At 41.3% G+C, this 17,548-nt stretch overlaps 1 protein-coding gene across 7 annotated transcripts in view; it reads left to right on the forward strand.

Annotated features, from left to right (window-relative positions):
* Positions 1 to 17,548, forward strand: part of TPK1 (thiamin pyrophosphokinase 1) — a 284,460-nt gene that overhangs the window by 219,435 nt on the left and 47,477 nt on the right. For 5 of the 7 annotated variants that reach the window (XM_062625397.1, XM_062625401.1, XM_062625399.1 and 2 more), the window contains one exon: positions 3,667 to 3,778. In XM_062625397.1, coding sequence (XP_062481381.1) covers positions 3,667 to 3,778 — 112 coding nt within the window. Of the gene's footprint in view, positions 1 to 3,666; positions 3,779 to 5,681; positions 5,705 to 7,536; positions 7,673 to 11,342; positions 11,450 to 17,548 lie in introns of those variants that run through there. The other 2 variants (XR_009966076.1, XM_062625400.1) reach the window with 2 other exon arrangements.

The raw sequence follows: 17,548 nt of genomic DNA on the forward strand, positions 1-17,548 counted from the left end.
CTCCTTCACATCCCTTCAGAATGCAGTTCTGAAGATCAGTCATCATTCTCTCTGTCTTTCATAACATGTGGTAGCTTTGTATCTATTTTTGAGTATACATTTATTGTAATACATTTATTCAAGTGGGCCTGGAAAGTACTTGGAGAAGTCATTTTCTCTGTACTGGGGTATCTGTGCATGCAAAAAGCTATTGGGTTTTATCTTGATACTGCTCATATGCTTTTCAGCTTGCAGAATTGACTGAGGATTCTAGTGTCTTATAGCCTTGAACAGGGTTAAATGTATTAATTCCTAGAATCAGACTTCCTTTCAGTTAGGAGGTGTGACACAGAACAACTATGTCTTTAGGTGCTTCCTCAGCAAAAGGAATGTTGGAGTGGGTGTATATTTAACCACTATTTCTTAAATACTTTCTTCTAACACAAGGTATTAGAATCAAAAGGAAAAGTTTAACCTATATGGATGAAGCGTTCTTAAAAATACCTTCTGACATTTTCTTCTTATTGCTGAACTTAGAAATTGACCTTATTTTCCAGCATCAGAGACAAAATGAAGAGAAAGAAATCAATGTTCTTCAAAACAGACTTAATAAGATAAAAATCAATGCAGCTGTATGATTTGCCATTTTTTTAGGACTGGTATCATTCAAACATGATAATATTTGATTCCTAAGTTAAATGTGAAAATATTTCAGTTACCACCTACAGAGGCAGAAAAAACCTTAAGAAGGAGGGATTTATTTAGTTAAACTTTGGTTTTTGTTTTAATCCTAATTTTGGAACTTGGAGTTCTGCAGAAACTGAAAACAGTTTCATATTTTAAGTGCCAGTATATAATTGTTCCTTTAATCACAGAGGCTTAAATGGAACAAATTATTACTTGTATTTCCAAATTACAAGCTCTGATCCTCCCTTCCTTCTGCAAATAGCAGTTCCGTCTTGCTCAGTTGAAAGATCTGTACTCAAAAGTTTGAAGATCAGCTTGGGCTCCTCATTTCCCCCATGGCAGACTCACAGTGCTTTGAAAGTAAAGCTTTACTTAGCAAATGCGTTGGCTGATTACTCTTTTTTGGCAAAACCAGAATGGGTTAGTTGGGGTTTTTGGTTGGTTGGTTGCGGTTTTTTGCCAGTGTTCATTCCCCTTTTCTGCCCCCACCATCCTCAATAACATTAAGATCCCTTATTGATTTATTTAAGGAAAAGTCTTTAAGTGCCTTGTGTACTATCAGTGACCCAGTCTCTAAACCACAAGCTTGGCTTAACAGTTGAGAGTGGGTTTTAACAAATAATTGGCATTTTAATATTTAAATTCCTGTTTACTTGCTGCCTTGGGTTTAGTCCTTTGGCCTTCTGGTTTGAAATTTCTTAACTGAGGGCTAGAAAACATCTTTTTAGGGAAGAAGGTCAGGATTCTCACATAATTACTGGCATGTGTGAACTGGGACTTCAGGGAAGCATTAGACATTGAAAAAGTTGTGATAAAATCCTCCATATTAGCAGGCATCTGGTAATGGCATCTTTTGGTTTAGAGGTTTATTTCATGAGCACAGAAAGACAGCTTTCTGCATAAATTTCTACTGAATTAAATTCCAATTTGTAAACTGGGCTGGAATGTCATAAGATGGGAAATGCAAACCCAGTGGTAGGTTTTGAATTTATATGTCCAAAAATGGACAGGTTTTGTGTATATAGGTCTTAATCAGGTTCTCTTTCTGGCCAGTTACTTCTTTTTCAGATTCCTTTACTAATTGATAAAAGTAGTGAGTTTGTTTCTCTCCTCCAGCAGCTCTGAGCAGCAGTGTGTATATCCATTGGGAACAGGCAGTCCCACCCCTTCATTCTCTTCATCATCATCTTCATTATAGACCATATCTGCAATCACGTAACAAGAGACCTTGCACTTCTACCTCTCCTTTCATCCTCCCTCTGTACTGCAAGAGAGAAGTAGCATGCCTTATTGCACAGCTGAAAGGTTATCAAGCCTGAATTTGTTACACCTCTGGATCTGGCAGGCAAGTGTTCACAACCACTTTAGAAATACATGGCTCATCTCCACATGAACCTGGACATCCTGAGAAGGTACTTGATACTGGATTGGTTTTCTTGTTGCTCTGCAGACAGACAGGCTTAAGCTATGCAGTCTGATACTCCCTAATTTACAGCTTTTCCAAGGTTCATTTGTTAACTGAGAGCATGACATGTATTGAAGTTGTTTCTTCATAATGCATTTGGCATTAACAGGAGAAGCTGTCGAATCCTCAGACAGCAACAGCTCAGCAATAAGATATTTTGCCTCCAGTTTTGACTTTCTAACTAGTGACTTCATATTTGCAAGGGCATTTGGAATGAACGTATGAGAGAACAGGGTGAATAAAAAAAGCTTAAATACATTTTCCAGACTAAAACTGTGAAGCAGTATTTTTGCAGCTTGGGACATTTACCTGAGTTATATAGTTTAACTGTTCTTCATTCTTTTGCTATGAAACCCAGGCATCCTGCTTAACAAACTACTCACTAAGTAGTCATTATGTTTCAGAGACTTCTTTTATTTTGGTAGATGATTAACTGGGTACATCTGATTTTATTTATAGTGGTGCAGAATTTGTGTGTAAAAGACATGCTTAAGGGTTTGACTTGCCTGTGAATTCAGAAGAGAATAAAATGAAACCCCAACAAAACTTCCGTTCAAAGAAACATTCCTCCAGGTGAAGCCCATGTTTGTTGGAAAGAAATTACCCATGTAGAAAAGACCAGAGGATGATTTCTTCACCGATCTTGTCACTGTTTTGCCTTTGCTGTTTTCCTGTAGCTACTTTTCATAAAACACTTTCTTAGAACACAAACTGTGCCAGATCTGTATCATTCAGCTTCTTTTCCCCCTTTTTATTCTGTAAAAGATTTTCACTCTGTTCTTCCTTGCAACTGTTCCTATGCTGGTACCTGGCAAGATGTTCACACAGGGTCTGTAAGTACTGATTAAGAGCTTGGTCACAAATCCATCATCATGAAGAGCTGCAGCTTCTCCTCCGCCTCATGAACTCGATAGTTAGAAGATAAATTTAGCTTACATGTACAAAAAAATGTGTTGTAATTTTACTTTGTTGTTCTTACATAGTGTAACCATGTTCCTTTAAATATTTAGGTCAATTTTTCTAGCACCTGGTTAGTTTCTGCATGTATTCTTCCTTCTGGGAAGAGTATATGCCTGGAGAAACACATGAATTTTTACAGATGCTGTCAAAACAATGAAGGAGTTTCAGTGGTGCTTCGACTAGCATTATTTAGGAAGTGAAGCAGCTGTTTAGATGAGGGGAAAAAATGAATGACTGGGTTAGGATGCCTTCATTTCACAGGGACAAAGAGCCTAGCTTTGACAGAAGCGCCTCTTTCAGAAAAGCCAGGGAAGAATGAGCGAAGCCAGATTCTGATTAGAAAAGCCTAGACAAACTTTTTGAAAGCCCTGAGGTCTGCAGCCTAAGCACACGTGTCTCCTCCCTCAGTAAACATCAGTGATCTGTATTCCTGCAGCCAAGTATTTCCGAACCTTTGTGGGATATTCTGGACCTGTCTCCATCCAAGTGTTTTCTAGTTCGCTTGCAAGGTCTGTTGGCAAATGCAGTTTGGGTCCCTAATGAGCACTGACTCCAGAGGCCCTTCTGTCTTTCAGGGCAAGCACAAGCTGCATGTGGACACGGGACTGGAAGGCGACTGGTGTGGCCTCATCCCCATTGGGAACCCCTGTGAGAGTGTGACCACGACAGGCCTCAAGTGGAACCTCAGTAAGTCAGACACCTCAGGGATGGGGGGTTTGATGTTAACCTAAAGGCATGTTTACATGAGCCTCACCAGTGCTGAAGGGCCTGATGTGTTTGAAGGTGGAACATGGCATTGTATCCCTGCCAGGCCAATTTTTATCTAGAAATGAAGGGGGGTTTGGAAAAAATAGAAAAGAAATACATTTTTACCTGAGATGTCACAGGCAGAAACATGTTTTCCATTTGGGAGTCGTTGTGCTGTTTAAATAGAACATTTGTTGAGGTCATGATACATTACCACCTTGATGCATTGCCCTCCAGGGAGGGGAAGCTGCGAGTGTCTAAACTCCTGGTTATAAGCTATGAAGTTATAACCAACAAATAATAATGTGATACAGATTATTAAAGCTACCTCCCTTCCCCTGAACTACTTCACTTACATTTTCTGTTTGTCAACTCTGAATGAATAGATCTCTCTTATTTTTCAAGTGGGAAAAGGTGCATCTGATCTAGAACAGGGACATTTATCTGTAGAAAAAGGAGGTTTCTTGACCCCCCCAAAATGAAAACAGTCTTCATCCTCCTGCCTCCTCCTCCCCCACTGAGTCATTCAGAATGTATTTACTAAGAAAAATAATGGGATATTTTAGATACAGATTAACAAGGGAAGCAAAACAGTAATTGGGAGGCTCTGGTCTTGGAATGTGATTTACATGGCCAGACTTCAGAGCCATCCCATGCAAGAAAGGGCACATGGCTCTCACAGTTTGTAGTGCAGTGCCTTGGTTAGTTAGTACGTAATTGGATATTGACCCACTGTGCTGGCCAGTAGGATGTGTGATAGTCCAGGGAGTGTCTTCTTCCACTGAGGGTTTGACCATGTGCAATTGAGGTTGTAGGCAGTAATGGCTCACTGATGATAGAAGATACAAACATGGCATTAACTCAGGACTTGAGAGACTTGCCAGGTAACTGCTATCTGGATTATAAGAGCTGAATCTATTGTATAAGGGATGTTCTCTTAATTTGATAATGAGTTAAATATTTTCATTTGCACTGATGGGTACAGTTGACAAGTACCAAATCTTCATCTGTTTATCTCCTGTGGCCTGTTCCACTGAGGGACTTCTCATTTCTCAGTAAATGTTCTCCCCTCCAGAGTGAGGTCAAAGAAGCTCAGAGTAGCCTCACGTTAACTAAGGGAGTATCTCTGAAGCCTGTGTTGCTTTGCAGAAGGCTACTGCATAGGTCAAAATGTGATAGATGCAGTGAGGTTGCAGTCCTTTCTGGTGGTTTGGATTACTAGTTTAAGTTATTTTTCAGACATAGGGTTTTTTTGAGTTTAATGACATAAATCTCATCAAATTTACAAGGTACTCATTAGAAAGATGGTAGCTTTAAAGGTGGTCTACTCCCACAAATGACATGGCTTTGTTCCTACTAGTTTATGACTGCCTAATCTGCTGAAGCAAAGGAAAGAACAGGGTTACTACCTAGTTGTGCCAGCTATAGGGGAAAGCAGTGGGGGGTGCAATGGTTTGGATCTCGGTTTGGGTTGATATATCAGTTGCTTGGGTGCTTGTGGTTCTAGTTGTGCTGTAATAAAACTTGGTCAGGTTACTTAGAGGCGTAGTTGGATATGGGGCTACAGGGACTTTTATTACACTTAATTTGGTATTTTATTTCTTTTGCTTTTTCTGGGGGAAAAGATGTATTTAAGTGTCTGTTTCCTACTTGTTTCATGTGAACATGACACCATCTCTGCTTCTCGCAGTCCCTGTTGCTGTCTGTTTCCAAGAGGAAACCTCAGATCTTGACAGTGCTTGCCTTCGTGATGTGCTGCACCCCATTTCAGGCTACACTTTCAGTATTCATGTTTCTCACATGTCCTAGTTCCTTTATTTATTTCTCTGTGTTATCATTTAAGATACATGAAAACAAAAATGCTCTGGTCTTCCTTGAGGATGTTTATGAGAAACTAAGGTCATTACAACCTGAAACTGCTCTCCTGCCCATGTGACTAAAGCTAACCTTTACTCATCCAAATACAGATTGTGGTACCATGTTATATTTCAGATATTGATAAAACAAATTAAAGTGTAACTGCATCCTTGAAAAAGGAAGCCAGTATCTCAAATACAGTATATGGTTAGTTGTGACTTGCTTGGATTTTTAACTGGAATAAATAAGCCTTACATTCAGATAATCTAAGTTTAATATTACTTTTGATTGTGTTGATGGCTTCTGTGCTGCCTGTAGTTTTGCAGTTGCTTCTAAAATGTCAGTCCTCCTGTAAATTGTGATGGAGAAGCAAAGGCTCACCTGGGAAGAAGTGGGAATATGAAGATATTGAAGTGCTGCATAGATGTCAGCATTGCTGCTGATGGCTGACAGTAGCAGAGCTTCCTCTGTTCATTCGTTAGTGGCACTCTGACCACACGCCTTCACAAACCTCGATGAATAAAATGGTTTGGTTTATAAATCCATTTTCATGTGTAAATCATGAAAGAAAATGAATTCTTAAGCCAAACTTGACTTGAAAGGCCTTTCACTCCAGGTTGTCATGGAATTAATTGAATATGACCTAACAAGTTTGGTTTTAAAAAGTTAGGTTTTGAGTCCCCAGAATATTTGTGTTAAGTATCGGGGCACTAAACTAATTCCACAACTGTCTGAACAGTCAAACATGATGTGTTTTTAGGTGAGAAGGGAGCTCTGATTTTTGCAGTAATTTCCAGCAAGTCAGAATTCAAATAACACTGCAGTACAGGAAAGAGCTGGCTTTGCATTGAGGTTTTTAATGTTTAATACTGATATCTGTCTGAACGTATCTAGATTACTCTGCTGATGAAAATGTGTAAAACCTTCAAGGGGTAGTCAAATGTTATCTGTGTCTAATTCACAGCTCCTGTGGTGACACTTCATAGCTTCTGAATAGAGACAAGGAAAAATACCTGAGACAGAAGCTGTATTGGGGTTGAGAGTAGGCTACCAAAGGTCTTATTTCAATGGGTGAATTAGGTGAACCTGAAATCTGTGAATTCTCCTGGCAGCAGAGAAACAGTGAGGTCTTGATTGTATTTTTAATATTGCAGAATTCAGTATTTTTGTGTGTCTGTGTGAGAATGCAGCATGTGTGCATGCTTATCCTAACTTAGTTATTTCCTAGCACTTGGCACATTTATATTCATTCTCATCTTCTGGATGGAAGAACTTGGGAGGAGGTGGTGGAAAATTGAATAGAGGAAATTTTTTTTAACCCATACTTGCTACTGTGTAGCACACATTCAGAGCACATTATAAACATATTCTTTGCACTCCCAAAGGGATACAGATCTTTTCTCTATTAAAATCTGATTTACAGCACAGAAATCAGATAATGCTTTATCTGATTTGACTCACCTGGCTGCTTACTGGTAACAGTCCTCATGTCTAATAAATAAGTAATGAAAAATCCAATAACGCCAGAATTACCTGGCATTCTTCATTAGGGCCTAAGTGGTGCTTTCATGGAAAGTAAATAAGAATGAAGGTAGGAATCAGTTGCAGTGCTCATGGAGGAAGAGGTTGGAAGATAATTGTAGGTTTTCCCCAAGAAATTATTCCTTTTCTAAGAAATTACTGGAGAAAATATTCTTGCCAACTAATTTACTCTTCATCCCTATGGCCCTTTGAGATGCTGTTTGTCATACCTGTGCTGAAAATACCATCGTGTTTGTATAAACTGTGTGGGTATGTGATTGTGCTTTCCAGGTAATTTTCATGCAAATTTGCTTCTTTAGGCAGGGAGTTAAATTGCTGAAAAATGCTGCCATTCAAAAGAGTGCCACTGTCATCACTTCAAAAGGCAATAGCAATAACAATGGGAGCAAGACCTTTCTCTAGCAACAGATCATCCGCTGACTACTACCTTCACAGGTAGATAAACAGGTTTCAGAATCCTTTCGATGCTGTTTACATTGTTAGAATTGAAATGTTTGCGCTGTGTTTTTTTCACTGCTTTGCTTCATTGGGGTTTTGTTGACATGTTATGAATGGAACAAAAAAGATTACAAAACCAGTAGGGTTTTATGTCTTAGGAGAATTCAGAGTCTAAAAGATGAAAAGAGTAATTCTTTAAAATAAAACTCAGAGGTAAGGGACTGTTCTGGGAAAGGCTGTAAATGGGGATGGGCAGCTGTCTATGTGCTAGTGAAGCTGTTTAGATAAGCACTCTAACCTGTTTCATAACTGAAATAACTTACATGGCCCATTTTGCTGCCCAAGTTCATTCTGACCAAAGCAAACTGAGCAGCACTTCCAGGAGTAGTTCTGTTTTCGGGGCTTCACAGCTGGATTCCTCTTTCCTCTGCTTTCCTCTCCTTCCCTCCCTTCTCTTGTTCTTCACTGGTACAAGACGCCCAGTCCATCAGCTGGGATCAGTCTTCAGAGCTTCAGTGATGTATTTTTTTCCTTATCCATTACAGCTTTATGACCCTGGGTAGAGCAGGATGACAGAAATGATGCTGCTGCTCCCAAAGTGATAGGTCACTTTAACTCTTAGTGATCTATTTGCCCGTAGGAGTGTTTGCTGCCTGCCTTCCAGGGTCACATAATGTATTACAAGGTGAGGCCTGCTGAAATACTTTTCCAATAAAGCAGATGTTCTTATGGTAGCAGCCTGGCATCCCACTGGTTTACTGCGAATCAGCAAAAGCAACAGTGAGGGCATTGCTTAGCATTGCATTAAATGATTTTGAACCAGAAAGACCATTTGGCATACATTAAAGGACTGTTGAACACAGAGCTCAGTTGTGCTCGGCCCCTAAACCTGTATTTGTATTTCTTCCTGAACAGCAGCTTCAAAACTCAGTCAGCCGATTCTCAAATCTCATGCAGAGATTTGAAATGGGAATTTGAGGTCACATGTTCAGTCAATTTCCATGTATTTCAGTGGATGTTTGGAATTAGTAAGATACTTGCTTCCTGCTCTCTAAAGCAAGGTAGCAGGGTCCTGGCATTCAGTTTGGAAAGGCTGCTTTAAGGTGATAAACAGAAATGCTCTTCCAGGTAGCACTGTTGGGGCAGCATTACTGCTGTAGAACTCTACTTACAGAAAGATTCATGTGAGTGCCTTAGTTCTGAGCTAGCTCAAACCACTTCCAGGGGTAAGTTTAGCCCAGCTGGATGGCTGTCATTAATGGGACATGGGGAGTGTATATATGATCCTTTCATACAGCAATAATAGGCAGTAATTACCAAGAAGGGGTAGAATAAAAACATCTCAGAGACTTCCCCAGCACAGCTGTGCACAGAGCAGGTGGCTCTCCAGAACCTAAGTGATACCATCCTGAAGTAAACTGGAGACACTTCCTTGTGTCTAGCTACATTGCCATGGAACATTGCAGCTACGTTGCACAAGTCCATGGGTCCTGATGAGATCCATCCGCGGGTCCTGAAGGAGCTGGCAAATGAAGTTGCAAAGCTGCTGGCCATCATACTTGAGAAATCATGGCAGTCAGGTGAACTTCCCGATGACTGGAAAAAGGGAAATATAACCCCCATTTTCAAGAAGGGGAAAATGGATGACCCGGGGAATTACAGACCAGTCAGTCTCACCTCTGTGCCTGGCAAAATCTTGGAGCAGATGCTCCTGGAAGGCATGCTAAGGCACATGAAAATCAACAAGGTGCTTGGTGACAGCCAGCAGGGCTTCACTAAGGGGAAATCCTGCCTGACCAATTTGGTGGCCTTCTATGATGGGGCTACAGAACTGATGGACAGGGCTAGAGCAGTTGATGTCATCTACCTGGACTTGTGCAAAGCGTTTGACACTGCCCCACACAACATCCTTGTCTCTAAATTGGAGAGACATCAATTTGATGGATGGACCACTCGGTGGATGAAGAACTGGCTGGATGGCTGCACACAGAGAGTTGTGGTCAATGGCTCAATGTCCGGCTGGAGACCAGTAACGAGTGGTGTCCCTCAGGGATCAGTGTTGGGACCGGTCTTGTTCAGCATCTTTGTCGCTGACATGAACAGTGGGATTGAGTGCGCCCTCAGCAAGTTTGCCGATGACACCGAGCTGTGTGGTTCGATTGATACGCTGGAGGGAAGGAATGCCATCCAGAGGGACCTTGACATGATTGTGAGGTGGGCTGATGCCAGCCTCATGAAGTTTAAGCACACCAAGTGCAAGGTCCTACACCTGGGTGGGAGCAATCCCAGGCACAGCTACAGGTTGGGCAGAGAAGAGATTCAGAGCAGCCCTGCGGAGAAGGACTTGGGGGTGTTGGGTGAAGAGAAAATGAACATGAGCCGGCTTCAGTGTGCTCTTGCAGCCCAGAAAGCCAACCGTATCCTGGGCTGCATCAAAAGGAGCGTGACCAGCAGGTCAAAGGAGGTGATCCTGCCCCTCTACTCTGCTCTTGTGAGACCTCACCTGGAGTATTGTGTGCAGTTCTGGTGTCCTCAACATAAAAAGGACATGGAACTGTTGGAACAAGTCCAGAGAAGGGCCACGAGGATGATCAGGGGACTGGAGCACCTCCTGTATGAAGACAGGCTGAGCAAGTTGGGGCTGTTCAGCCTGGAGAAGAGAAGGCTGCGTGGAGACCTCAGAGCAGCCTTCCGGTATCTGAAGGGGGCCTATAGGGATGCTGGAGAGGGACTCTTCATTAGAGACTCTAGTGACAGGACAAGGGGTAACGGGTTAAAACTTAAACAGGGGAAGTTTAGGTTGGATATAAGAAGGAAATTCTTTCCTGTTAGGGTGGTGAGGCACTGGAATAGGTTGCCCAGGGAGGTTGTGAATGCTCCATCCCTGGCGGTGTTCAAGGCCGGGTTGGACGAGGCCTTGGGTGATATGATTTAGCATAAGGTGTCCCTGCCCACAGCAGGGGGGTTGGAACTAGATGATCTTAAGGTCCTTTCCAACCCTAACGATTCTATGATTCTAACTATGGAAACTGATTTAATTATTACTATGGAGCTGAGAGGATTGTCAAGAGAGCAAAATGCTGTTCTTCCCTGCATGCCTTACATTTCTTTAGACCCTGCTTCTCCTAATGGAAATGTAACCTGAAGGCATGAGGAAATAGGTTGCTCTGCCTCAGCCAGCTTTGGTGCAGATAATCCTCATCTCTCTGGCAGTAGGTTGGTAAGAATACCAAAGTTACTCAAAAATCAGAAGCACCCTGCTACTACTGAAGGATATGAGTTGTATAGATGAAGCACCTTGCTGGGGAAGAGAGAGGTCTGCAGAGAGCCAGCGAGGTATCCATTTGGATTGGCAGGGTCCAGAGTTATTCTGTGGATTTCAGTGCTGTCTCTGAATTCTCACTGATGAATGTGGGGGCAGAACTTGACCAAGAAAGAGACCTTTGAGTTTATACTGAAGACATTTAACCCTAAAGGCATTCTCATCAGTCAGCCTGCCCATATGGATACTGGGAAATCATCTAATTTAGACAGTGGCAGAGGCAAAGCTGAAACATAATGGGGTGCTTGAATGAAAGTCAGTGAAAAACTGACCATAGTACATGTGCTAGTTTGTCATATCTTTATATACTTTAAATATACTTTGTTTTCATATTTAAATGCCTAGAATCAGACATAATAAATGTAAATGTCACCCTGCTGAGAGATTTCCCAAAACAAGAAACCTCTCTGAAGCATGTGGTGAGTTATTGCCAGCTCCAGTGTCTGCAGGACCACAGAAGGGCATAGACGAGTGGGAGGACAAATCCAGTCTGGCTCAAATCTTCCAGAGTTAATGAATGACATGTTTGTGGTGACTGAGTTAATGAACGGGTGTGCTGTTTAGATGTGGGGGGAGGCTATTCAAGTAGGTGGGTGCTACTGTTAAGAATTAACTGCGCCTTTCCAATTTGTTTACGGACTTTTTAGTTCTCTTTATCTTTTAGTACATACTGGAGTATATGCGATTGATCTCTTCTCCCCAAAAACATGGCACTGAGGGAAATGATTTCCTCTGCAGCAATCGATTCCTGTACCTTAATGGTAAACAGTGGTGGCTATTACCTCTACATTGTCTCAATTCTTCATTTGCTCTCCCTTTGTATAAACACTTTGCAGGTGTATCTGCTCTCTCCCGTTTTTTGTTTGTGGATAAAAGGTGGTTTTCCTTGCTGTTATATGAAGTTCCTGAGAGGACAAAAGTCTGGTGGATGTGGTCACTGACTTCTGTTACATGCTTCTGAAAAGTTATGTTTATGGCATCCTGATGTGTAATTAATAAGCTGTTAACAGGTGGCTGTTGTGGGTGTTCTCTGGAGTTACTCATTTTAGATGTACGTACCAGTTAGACCTCTAAGCAAACCTGTTGTTTTCACATGCGTTGGAAAGTACAAGGTACCTAAATAGATGAATACATGTCTTGATATAGAAGCAGCTGCAGCTTCTTTTGGGCAGTAAAGATGCCCAAAAACATGGGGCATGGGGGAGTCAGGGCAACAGCAGGAAGGGGGATAAACAAAAGAGAGATACTGTAGCAAAACTGGGATGTGAGTAGATCCTCTTTGGGGTTAGAGCATGTTCTGGAGCTGTGGTTGAAGTTGCAGATGTGTACAACGTCAGCCTCCCAGTGCAGAAACTGAGCTACATGGGAGGAATAAGGTAAAGTACTGCTGGAAAATGGGATTTTCTTGTGGTTCAGGCAGTTGGTTATCTGGAGTTTTTACTTTATGCAGGTACTTCAGCTACTTGCTAGTTAGCCATTCATTTCTCTTGGCTCTCGAGGTGAATTCTCAGCACCCTGGCATTTCTGAGAGGTCTGCCTTGGTGCTGTAAAGCACAAGGACACTCCAAAATGAAATCTGTGGTATTGTCTTTAAGATACCCGCTTTTGACAATGTATCTGTACCTTTGGTCTGGAACAGTTAAACAGGTGCAATGGCATTATCGATTCTCTTGTAATGAGTAACATAGAGAAGCCTGTGAGGAATTTAATATGCATGCTTTCAATACGGTTTTAATCTGTGCAGTAAATAAGGCATAAAGCACTGTGATGAATTGGGGCTCAGAGTATATTAGGTAAGAGAATACTATTTACTGAAATAAATAATAAATACTGTTTGGTTCATGTGACTGTATAATTAAAGGATGGAAGCTAAAGAACCTGAATTAAAATTGCGAGGCAAACTTTAATTCTGGCATCACATTGCTCTCGAGTCCATGACTTTGAAGCCATAGTGAAGAGTCATCCTCCATCCATCCAAGTGAATGTGGACCCAAGTGCTGTTAACAGATAGCTGTATTTAGCATGTCACATTGTATTCATGCAAGTCTGGGTCAGTATTTGTGTTGTGGTTTAAACAAAGCCACAAATCAAGCAGTCGTCCTCTCACTCCCCCCCCCTTTTTTCTCCTCCCCCTGCTCCTGGAGGGATGGGAAGGAGAATCAAAAACAATGCAGCTCCCACGGGCTGAGATAAGAACAGTTTAGTAGCTAAGGTATAACACAAATCACTACTGCTACCACCAATGATAATAATGATAAAGGAAATAACAAGGGAAGAGAATACAACACCTCAGCACTAGCCAATAGATAACTCGCCCCCCCCAGCCCGACCAAGCACCAACCGATACCTCCTCCAACCCTGCCGTCCTCGCCCTTCCAGGTAACTCAGTTACATCCTGGGCATGACGTGCTGTGGTATGGAATACCTCTTTGGTCAGTTTGGGTCAGGTGTCCTGCCTCTGCTTCCTCCTGGCTTCCCCTCCTCCCTGGCAGAGCATGAGGCTCACAAAGTCCTTGGCCAAACCAAAACATCAGGCCGAAAGTCAAAACATAGCACTGCACCAGCTACCAAGGAGGAGAAAAATGACTGCTACTGCTGAACCCAGGGCAATGTGATAGCCAAGTTTCCTGTGTTAGCTATGTTTTGAAGCTTTTCCTTGTCTTTAATAAGAAACTACTGATAAAACCAATTAAACTTTTCAAACAAGTCCAGCTGTTTTTAGTATATATTAAGTGGGTGGTGATGCATGTCATAAACTAAATAGTAAATGCAAATAAATGGGGGTGGAATGGATGTCAAGGGATCTTACAACCCATGTGGCTTCCTATGGCATCACTTCTGAAAAACCTAAAAAAAATTCCCTCTTTTATAAGCTTTCATCACTGGGGTCTTCTTCATAACAGCTTCTTCAGAAAGTCTGCTCCAGTTTTTTCCCCTTCTGTATTCTGCAGATACAGCACGTGATAAATACATTTTCCTGCTGTTAAGCATTAGAACACAGTGTTTATAATCTAATTGCCAATAAGAAATCTCAGAATTGTACATTTAGGTTTCCCAAGCGTGGGGCATAACTCTAATCTACACAGGCACCAGCAGTACCACTGTATCACCACTGATTGGCATGCCACTTAATGGTGCTGTTTATAAGACAATTTTCTAATCAGCTGCATGAACACTCATCAGGAGCTTGTTTCTTGATTCAAAGCAAAGGAGTTGGAGAGAAAGATAGTTTGTTTTGCTTATAAAAACAAGCTAGGGAAGAAAGCACCACAGAGAAATACCAGGGTTTTTTTCCCTTTTATGAAGCATTGATACAGTAAAAACAAAGGCAAAACAAAGTTGTAGAGAGCTTTGATATCACGAATCTGGATTATGCACTTAAATGCTCAGTGTAGAGTTTAACGCTGTGGTGTGAATAAGTCAGTATTTCTCAGGCTATTTTCTTCGTGTATTTTGAAGCTGGATGATGATGGCTGAAACAGTAACATTCTGGGGTTTAACAGGTGTTATATTTCCAATCATCATTTAACAGTAATACTATGATTTGCTATTGTAGATAGTCTGTTGGGTCTAGTCAGTTGAAGCTGAAGCACGGTCAGTTTTCCATTTATTTCACGTGTCAGATTATAGTTTTCATCCAACTAAAATCAGCCAACCCTCTCTCCGCTCAAAGAATAATTAATTTTTCCTTGCCTTCTTCTACCTATTTCATTTTTTATTGTTCTGTAATAGACAGAATAGCTTTAATTTAGAAAAATGTTATCTAAACCGCATGTAAACTGGGTCAAGTGTGGCCAGCATGGAAACAATTCATTATATGATTTAAGAGGTTTTAACAACTTGACCTGCACAATTTTTCAATAGCTTTGGTATACACAAATAAAGTGCCTCTTCCAAATTTAGCTCCAAGTAAGCACTGTAGACCCCTTGTAAACGCACCTTGCCATCTTGTAGTGTGTATATCCAATGTATGTTGAGGAATTCATGCCCTATAGAAAACATTAGAGCTTAATACCAAGCTTGTGGAATTAACAGGAGAATTGAACGTTGACTTTAGTATCAGTATGTTAATGTGGAGGTGCCTCTGTCCCTTTCTTCACTGAACTAGGGGTAACTTAAGCCCCTGATTCATGAGAAGATTTAGGCATCCACGTATTTTCATACATATGACTAGTTCTGTGGCATATAAAGGGATTATTCAGTAGGTAAAGTTAAACGTGCAGAAATAGTTACTACAATCAAATGCTGCACTGGGAGATATAACCTTAAAAAATGCCCAAAATGGCTTTTCTGTATGTAAAATGAGGTGGCAGTGACTTTAATCTCAGTCTCTGGGGTTAGCTGTCAGTGCTGGTTCCTATTCAAATATCTCTTTGCACTCCCCAGTGCTCCCTTTCCAGCTCTTAACATTTTTTATGTATTGCTGGCTGGCTGTAGTAATTTACATGAATTCCTCCTGATTTTACTATGGAATGTCTAGGTAAGGTATGAAGACATGGTAAGACAAATGACTCTCAAGTATTTCTTGCATCTGGCTGCTTTACCTGCAGTTCAACAGATGTAGTTTCCTACTAATTCAGCTGTCAGGTTCATGCATCAAGTAGATTTCTCATATGAGAATTCTGGAAAAAAGGGTTCTGGATCCCTACCAGAATTCTAAAACAATCATAAAGTTTTCATTAAAATAGCCAAAAACCTTAGAATATGGTACATGTCTGCATAGTTGTAAGAGAAAAACCACTCTGGATAGGGTGAATCGACCACAGTGAATTTGAATTATTTTACATTGTTTTTTTATGATGCTAAACATTTGCCACACTTTTGTGGCTTTGTCTGCCATACATAAAGCAATGTTTTCAATCCACATTAAAACTGTATATGCAGCCAGTGCAAGGCACTCACTAGGGAACAGGGAAAATTCTCTGTATCATGTTATGGGCTGGAATGTATAAAATGCTAACATCGACATAAATCTTAGTTGTGCTAGAATGATGAAGTATTGCTCCTTCCTTATTTTAAAGTATGAAGGGCTACTGTGTTTACCTTCTAACATTCCAACAACCTGCAAACTGTTGTTGGGCAAGTGCAAATCAACAATACTGGCAATACTCTGAAGGGCAGTTTTCTGCTGTGAGCTTATGTAGAGACATACATTACTCATTTGCAATATCTGGGAGCGAGGTTGGTTGGCTCTTCAGAGCTTCAGCATGCCATTTGCTCTTTGCTGCTGCCTTTTCTTACCCTGTGTGTTGGTGCTGGTGTAGTTCTGAAACAGACCTGGACCATTTAATAGTTGTCTTGGATTTCTGGGAGCTCTTCAGCTGTTAGTTAATTTTACATCCCAAATATCTCAAGCAAACATTGTCATCAGTGAATCTTTAGATTAACTTGTGTTCCTTTCAATGCCTCCACAGTTACTTTAGTGTCTCAGCTGAAATCACCTCTGAAGAACTTTACTCATTGTTGTGAAATTCACTTTTTCCAGTTTGTGTCATTCTCTACCTTCCTGAGGTAATCATAGAATCAACCAGGTGGGAAAAAAACTTTAAGAGCATCAAGTCTAACGTTTACCCCAGGACTGACAAGGCCACCACTAACCTGTGTCACTGAGGGCCTCATCTACACACTTTGTGAACACCTGCAGGGACTGTGACTCCACCACTGCCCTGAGCAGCCTGTTCCAATGCCTGACCACCCTTTGGGGAAGGAATTGTTCCTAATATCCAGTGTAAACTTCTCTTAGTGCAGTTTGAGGCCATTTCCTGTGGTCCTATTACTCCTTGCTCCATCTTCCTGTCAGGCAGCTGTAGAGAGTGATAAGGTCCCCCTGAACCTTCTTTTCTCCAGACTAAACCCCTCCCCTCAGCCATTCCCGTTTTGTTTGTGGGTTTGCACCTGTATTTCCTTGCAATTTTGTGGTCTAGCTCCTGTGATGCCATTCCCAACACAGTCTTTAAAAGAAACAAACCCCAAAACCAAACACACAAACAAAAAAAAGCCTAATCGTCATCATGGTGCAGCACTGCTTGCTGACTCGGTAGGTAGCACGCCAGGCTGGGGATCCAGCAGCAAGGCTGCAATACATCATTAGCTCTCATTAGTACACTGCCTCTCTTCTCCTGCTGTTTGTCTGGTTAACTCTTTGGGAGAGGGACTGTGTACTATGCTGGGTCTGTACAGTGCATCCTGTGCTGCCTGGTAGTCGCTACAGGGGTAAACATAATTAATTGCAATTGGGAGGTGACTTTTGGGGTTACAGTTGAAAGTTAATACCATGGAATGATTCTTGGTTTAAAATAAATACCTACTTTATGTGTGTTAGAGGCTGCATCTGGATTGTTATCTTCAGAAATTGTACTGTGGAAAGAGAAGAAAATCATTGTTTAACATACAGTGCCATCTACAGAATAGGCTGTGCAGCCTGTACCTCATACATTACACGGGCTTTTTGGTTGGGGTTTTTTGTTGGTTGGTTTATTTTTTAGAATCATAGAATAGTTAGGGTTGGAAAGGACCTTAAGATCATCTAGTTCCAACCCCCCTGCCATGGG

This window comes from Pezoporus occidentalis, unplaced genomic scaffold (assembly GCF_034315485.1).
Source record: "Pezoporus occidentalis ecotype Australia unplaced genomic scaffold, CSIRO_AGI_Poc_V1 ctg28, whole genome shotgun sequence".
NCBI lineage: Eukaryota > Metazoa > Chordata > Aves > Psittaciformes > Psittacidae > Pezoporus > Pezoporus occidentalis.